The 7094-nt window shown below is 31.9% G+C and overlaps 1 protein-coding gene across 1 annotated transcript in view; it reads right to left on the bottom strand.

Annotated features, from left to right (window-relative positions):
* Positions 1–2649: 2649 nt before the first annotated feature.
* The window catches only part of LOC102582862 (vacuolar protein sorting-associated protein 2 homolog 3-like), a 25455-nt gene continuing 21010 nt past the window's right edge, over positions 2650–7094 (bottom strand). The window contains exon 11 of the mRNA XM_006367564.2: positions 2650–2902. Within this exon, the coding sequence (XP_006367626.1) occupies positions 2851–2902 (52 nt within the window). The 3' untranslated portion in view covers positions 2650–2850. The remainder of the gene's footprint in view (positions 2903–7094) is intronic.

A 7094-nucleotide genomic window follows, 5' to 3' on the forward strand; every position in this document is an offset into this window, starting at 1 on the left:
CAGTGAGCCACTCAACATGAGTAAAGTACACAAATATTTATATTTAATTAAAAAGAAGAAGAAGAGGTTCCGAATTTTCGTTGTTTTAAAATGAGAGAGAATCCCTCTATTTATAGATAACAAATGGTAGTGTGAACAAATGTATATTGTGCCTTATCAGAAAGGTTATAACTATTTAGAAAAGTTGCAACCCTTCGGAAAGGTCACAACCTTTCATAAAAGTCGCAATTTTTCATAAAAGCCACAACTTTTCATTAAAATCGCAACTTTTCCTTAAAGTCGCAACTGTTTATAAAAGTCACAACTTTTCATGAAAGGGGAAGGATAATTTTGAAAATAAATAAATTAAAAGGAAATTTTGGTTTGTGGTGGCGCCACGTAGGCGGGCCTAAGGTTCTCTTTTATATATATACTAGGTAATTCGCACGGGTATAAATAATATTTCTAAGCTTTTAAACAACCTTTCCAATAATCGACTATTATAAGAAGAAAAAAAAAAGTAAATTTTAGTAGGTTTTAAGAACATTTCAACAAAAATTAAATGATTTGACATTATCACATATCTCAAAAATTGTAAATATATAATGAATGATTAAAAATATCTTCATATCTAATCATTTTTATCTTTATAAAATTTATCATAAGATATGTGACGATATAATTGTCTTGTTAAAATTGAGTGATGTTTTTATGTAGCGATTAAACATCATTTTTTCTATTTTTTTGTACAAGAAAAATATAGAATCTAATAATTTTATGGTTAGAATAACTCCTTCTGAAAAAAATTAGGTGAAAGTTTTTGATAATCAATATTAGTTATAAATAAGTTAAGACCGTTAAAAATGTACACCACAACAACATAAATAATTTTTTTTTAGAGACAATCTACTTCTCTGAGGTCAAACGTTCACCATTTTTCGTTATTATTACTTTGTTAGTCTAACAAAATATATAGAAGGAGACAAATAAATTTGAAACAACAGCAAAATAATATTGTTGACCCTTTTTATAAATTCATTCTTTATTAAACTACAGCTCTGAAGGCTCTTCTAAATGCTTCATCAATGCAACTTTACGACTTTTTCAGAAATATATATGTATAATTGTTGCATTATGAAAGTACAAGTAGATCAAAATGTTGGATTCTAGACTCATGTTAAAGAAATATTCTCGAACATGAAAAAATTAAAAATGAGTCTAACCTAGATAACTCAAACGCTCAGCAATGACTTGGGACATGAAGGACAATAAATCTATGTTAATAGACATATCTTTTGTAGCTTAAGATATTACTTTTATTTAGAGTAGGTTTTGTTTCATATCCTTCAAATTAAGCTTGCCGAAAATAGTCATAACTCACACAAAAAATATTTAGAAAATCCAAATGAGAAGGAAAAAAGAAAAACATTAAAAGGACGAAAGGTTTGTCCAAGTGAGATCATATACATACCAAACAAAAAATAATCAATACAATTTTAAGGAGTCAACAAAACAACGAGAAAAAAAACATACATTAAATGGAGTAAACTATGATATATCCAATGATGATAACAAATCATTCTAACCAGAAAATTTCACATGTTTTGAAATAGCATACCTCAAAAAATTAATCAACTTTCAATCCTTAAAGTACTCATAATATCCACTGATAAAATTTAGTAAAAATAGATAACAACATAAAAACCAAATAATATGGGCAGGCTAAGTTATTAACTCTCGGAGAATTTTCTAAAGAACACAAAATCTCGTCCTTGTATGTGAAGGGATGACGTTGATGAAGAAATTAGAGATTTGTAAGGGCTTTTTTTATTGTACTCTTCAACAATTCCAGTAGAGAAAACTTGCTTGAATACTAACAACAATGTTTAAAGCATGTGCTCAAAAATAACAATAAATAATATAAGCATAAATTAATGAATGCACAATGTCCCCTTAAGGAAATTATTCCTCTCTAGTACCCAAGGTTTAAAGGAATACATCCTCTCAGGATAGAACAATTCTATTCACCAGTGTATTGATACAAAAACAATGGTGTCGGTGAGTCATTCAACAAGAGCAAAATACACAAATATTTAATTTTCCAAAAGTAGAAGAAGTTCAAAATTTTCGTTATTTTAAAATGAGAGGAAATTCCTCTATTTATAGACAATAAAGGGTAGTGTGAACAAATGTTTATTGTGTCTTATCAGAAAGGTCACAATTCTTTGAAAAAGTTACAACCCTTCGAAAAGGACACAACCTTTCATAAAAGTCATAACTTTTCATAAAAGTCACAACTCTTCATGAAAGCCGCAACTCTTCATGAAAGCCGCAACTCTTCATAAAAGTTGCAACTCTTCATAAAAGTTACAACTCTTCATAAAAGTCACAACAATTAAAAGGAAATCCTTGTTTGTGGTAGTGCCACGTAGGCGGGTCTAGGATTCTCTTTTATATATATATATATATATATATATATGATATGATAGGTGATTACTTCCCATCTGCCTAACCACCAGTGGCATAGTTGCCCAATACCTATGTTGGTGGGAGGTAACAGGTACTCGATGAAATAATCGAGGTTTGTATAGGTTGCTTCTGGATTCCACCATTATTAAACAAAATGCACACACACTAGCACATGAAAGTAAAAAAATTCATGACAAGGGATGAAAGAACGTCATGCCAAGATTGACTTTATCAAATGACAAATACATTGTTTGTAGCTTTTGGACAACCATTTATCACTCAAAGAAGACCAACAAGTGATGCATCACAGCATTCTTGGAGCAAAATTATGTACATAAAACTTACAGTAATCATGCTTTATGTATGGTGAAACTCCATAAGAACTAGTCCAAGATATTGACATCAAGGATTTCTAAGTGCAGCCAATCTCTTCTCCAGTTCATCGATCCCCGAACTGCCAGTACGAAAGCACAACAACGAATTGTACATGAGCGAGTTAATGAGATCAAAGAGCATGAAAATAACACTTCATACTAATACGATATGATTATTTACAGGAAAGAAAAATAGAAAACCGAAGCGCAACATACTTCATCTGTCAGCAAGCAATGCACTCAAGATGTCTAGTAATTTTGCTGGAGGATACAGTAGTACTTGAGTCAAAATTAATTCATCATTTACCATTATTGCCTAGTTGTAATAGCTCCTATTATGTATTCCGTTTTTAGTCTCTTAACTCTCCTTTTCAATTTTTTAAAGTAGCTCAGACAAAGTTGGCCTACAATTGTTGTGGTTTTAATTGTTTCACCAAATTGGTAAGTTTGAACTGCCAAGAGCTTGTTAAAGATTACACTCGATTTGTTGAGCTCGGTTGAGATTAAACTGATAGCACAGATCAACAGCTCCAACACCAAGATAGTCGAGTGAAGACTAGCACGGCTTTAACTAGGCTAGCAATTTCTAGCAAAGGAAGCATGTTAGTGAAACCTAGCTCTGTAGGTTTTTTTTTCTTACTTTTTTTGAATATCTGAGAAATATGTTGTTTCTAGCTTCAAACTCGATGGATATTTGAGCCTCTTCCCACTGTCCTTCTCCATTAAAATACCAAACTTAATTCATCAATAGAATTCAAACCCATGTTGTGTGCGTACCACACATTCATCTTCGTTACACTATCTTTATGGTTTAACTTCATTCCATTTTCAATGAAAATACATATGCAATATATAGTGCAAAACTTCGTCACCATTTGAATCTGAGATCCTGGGGTCCTAAATGGACTCTACTGAACCTCTAAACAATAAAAAAGGTCAGGGACATATTTGGACCTTTTTTTTCGGGGGTATATTTGAGATAGAAGATAACATTGGTGGCTTTTATGATATGATAAATTAGTGAACGACATATATAAGACAAATCACAAATGTTAGCGGCAACTTTTACCATTTTCCGTGAAAAGAATCCAGAATAATACATTCTATTAAAAAGACAATGATCCTAAACTTAGTGCGAGTTTTTATGAAGACTTGCATCACTATAGCAATCAATACGTAATGGATATTTTCAATTAAATCAACTACTAAGATAGAATAAAGTAAATACACATTGCTTAGTGCACGTCCACTAACTATTTTCAGTCATTAAAAAATGGGGATTTTAAAAGCATACCTGATTTGTCAAATCTTCAGTTTCCTCTTCTGCTTCGTCATCATCTATAGCATCATCTATGGCATCTGACATCATTTCAGTCTACATATACCAACACCATATTATTGAGTCTTACCGTCATATCCAATTGAGCTGATTGCCTCTGGAAATCTTGCATCACCTTCGCTTGCTTTGCAGGGTCCATTTGCTGCATTGAGTCAACTGATAATTATTAAAATTTAGAAGGAATGATGGTGACTTCACATACAACACAAATGTCATGTTTTAATGAGTAGTATGAAAATAAACCAAATAATCGAGAAACACGAAAGGATCAAACTGCTAGTCCCAATATAACCCACATCTTTAATTTATCCACAAGGAGCTAAGAGGGTTCAAGAGAACGAGAAGTATCGTCCCACCAACCAGTGAAGAGTGCAGGAACCCTCTTATCATGACATCTATAAAGATATGGCACTTGAGCCTAACTCAACCCCAAAAGCTAGCTCATGAGGGGGAGGATTGCTCAAGTTCATATAAGGAGACCACCAGTCCATTCCCGAACCAATGTGGGACTTTTACCCACTCTAACACCCCACTTCATGCCCAGATCTGACTGGAGCGTGGACCGGGATCCTAAACGGGATGGACCTGGCGCTGATACCATGTAAAGATATGGCATCTGAGCCTAACTCAACCCCAAAAGCTAGCTCATGAGAGGAGGATTGTCCAAGTCCATATAAGGAGATTACCAGTCCATTCCCAATTAATGTGGGACTTTTAACCACTCTAACAAGATCCATCTCCATGTATATGAAGATGAACACAACAACAACATGCCTAGTGTAATCCCACAAATAGTGTCTTGGGAGGGTGGGGTGTACGCAAACCTTACCCCTACCTTTGTGGATAGAGAGGTTGTTTCTAATACACCATCGGCTCAAGAAAGATGATTTTTCATAACAGTGCAAGCGTAAAAAACAGGGGCGGACCTACATGGTCCTACATGGGTGCTCGAGCACCCATTAATCTCTTATCGAATTATATATATTTACATAGAAAGAAAGAAGAATTGTATATATTTTATTAGAGAGCACCCATAGGAACAATGACTTAATTGGCGTGGTGGTTTATTGTGGGTGCTCAAGGTCTTTCATTCTTTTTATTTCTTTGCCAAAGGTTCGATTCCCTCCAAAGACATTATTTTTAGTTTAACTATAAGCTCTTCTCTTACTTAATTATTTTAATTGGACTTCATTTTTATTTTTTTTCTCCCATGCAGATTGTTGCTTTTTCTCTTTCGCTAGTGGCCTTTTCTAACTTTTTTTATCATTTTTTTTATCCAAGATAATTTTTATTGTAATTTTTCTTCTTTAATTTTTTTATTATCATGCTTAAATATGATTGTCCTTTTTCATAACAAGTGTTAAACTTGTGCACTTATATTTGTGATTGATAGCTAAGCAATAACGGAATATACTTGAGGGGTGTCGACCGACAATTCTTTGTCGGAAGATTATACGTGTAGTTAGGTAAAAACAATTAAAAAAAAATATATATATAGACACTCCTTAGCTTCTACACAATTTTACTTCTTTATATTTTGACACTACTTAGTCGAAATTTTCGATCCGCCACTATAGCTAAGGGAGCATCCACAACCTTGAAATCTTGGATCCGCCACTGGTAAAAAAGTTACGATGAAAATATTAAAGACAGAGAAGTATTGACAACAAATAGTAAATATTTGTATTGTGATATTTTTCTTATTTCTATAATTGATTTTTTTTTTTTTGTATCATAATTATTTTTTAAAATAAATTTACATATATATTTCATAATTGCGCGGCCAAAAGTCCCTAGTTCACAATATTTGGAGAGAACACTTTACGAATTATGACATGAATTATCATCAATAATAATAGGAACCTAATGTAAAGATATTTATTTGCTAAATTATCAAAATGGATTTGGCTTCTTTTTTTTTTCCAGAAGTTTTGCTTGAAAAAAGTTCCACATCATCAAACATCAATATACTAATCGAATATATCACTTAAATTAGTTGAATGACTTTATACGTGAAAATAACAATAATTAAGTGACTTTTCTGATATAAAACAACGAACAACAAAATGACTTTTTAAATAGTTGAGTGATAATATGAGAAGTTAATTCTTGACATTTACTATTAAAGATAATGTAGTCCAAAAATATATTGGTTTTAAGATGCAGAATTGCTGGATATAATTCACTACTTTAAAGATGAAAATTGAGAACCAGACATGTGTGTATCAATGTGTTAATAACAAAACTATTTTGGCCAATTTGACTAAGTCCTTGGCTAACGGAGAATTGTTGGCTTTTCATTTTTTAAAAGAGCTTGAAAATAATTCCACACCATCATTATCTAACGAAAATATAACTTGAATTGCTTAAGTGACTTTATACGTGAAATGACAATAATTAAGTAATTTTTTTATTACAAAACAAAGAAAAGTGACTTTCTGAATAGTTGAATGATTATGTGAAAAATCAGCTCTTGATATCTATTACATGAATTAGAGATAATATTGCCTAGAGTTTTATTGATCTAAAACTGAAAATTATTGGATATAATCCACTACTTTAGAGATAGAATTGAGAACCAGACATGTTTGTAGCATACATTAAAAGTGGTCATGAGCGATGTCTCATAACAAAACTATTTTTGCCACTTTGACTAAGTCCTTGATTGAAACAACTCAAAATTTGATTTAAGAATGACTATATTTTCTCTAATAGCAGCCAAATTTGCAAATTTGAAGAAAACGTGTTTCCTATGGATCTTCAATTTATGTTGTTTTTCTTCTTGGGACTAGAGAAATGTGTTTAATTATATTCTTTGCGAAAACAAGTTTATGAAGCTTACTCCCTCTATCTCAATTTATAATGCATAGTTTGAATTTTCAAGAGTCAAATCCTTTAATTTTTATCGTAAATTCAGGCATGAAGTCTTTAAA

Source organism: Solanum tuberosum, unplaced genomic scaffold (assembly GCF_000226075.1).
Source record: "Solanum tuberosum cultivar DM 1-3 516 R44 unplaced genomic scaffold, SolTub_3.0 scf00840, whole genome shotgun sequence".
NCBI lineage: Eukaryota > Viridiplantae > Streptophyta > Magnoliopsida > Solanales > Solanaceae > Solanum > Solanum tuberosum.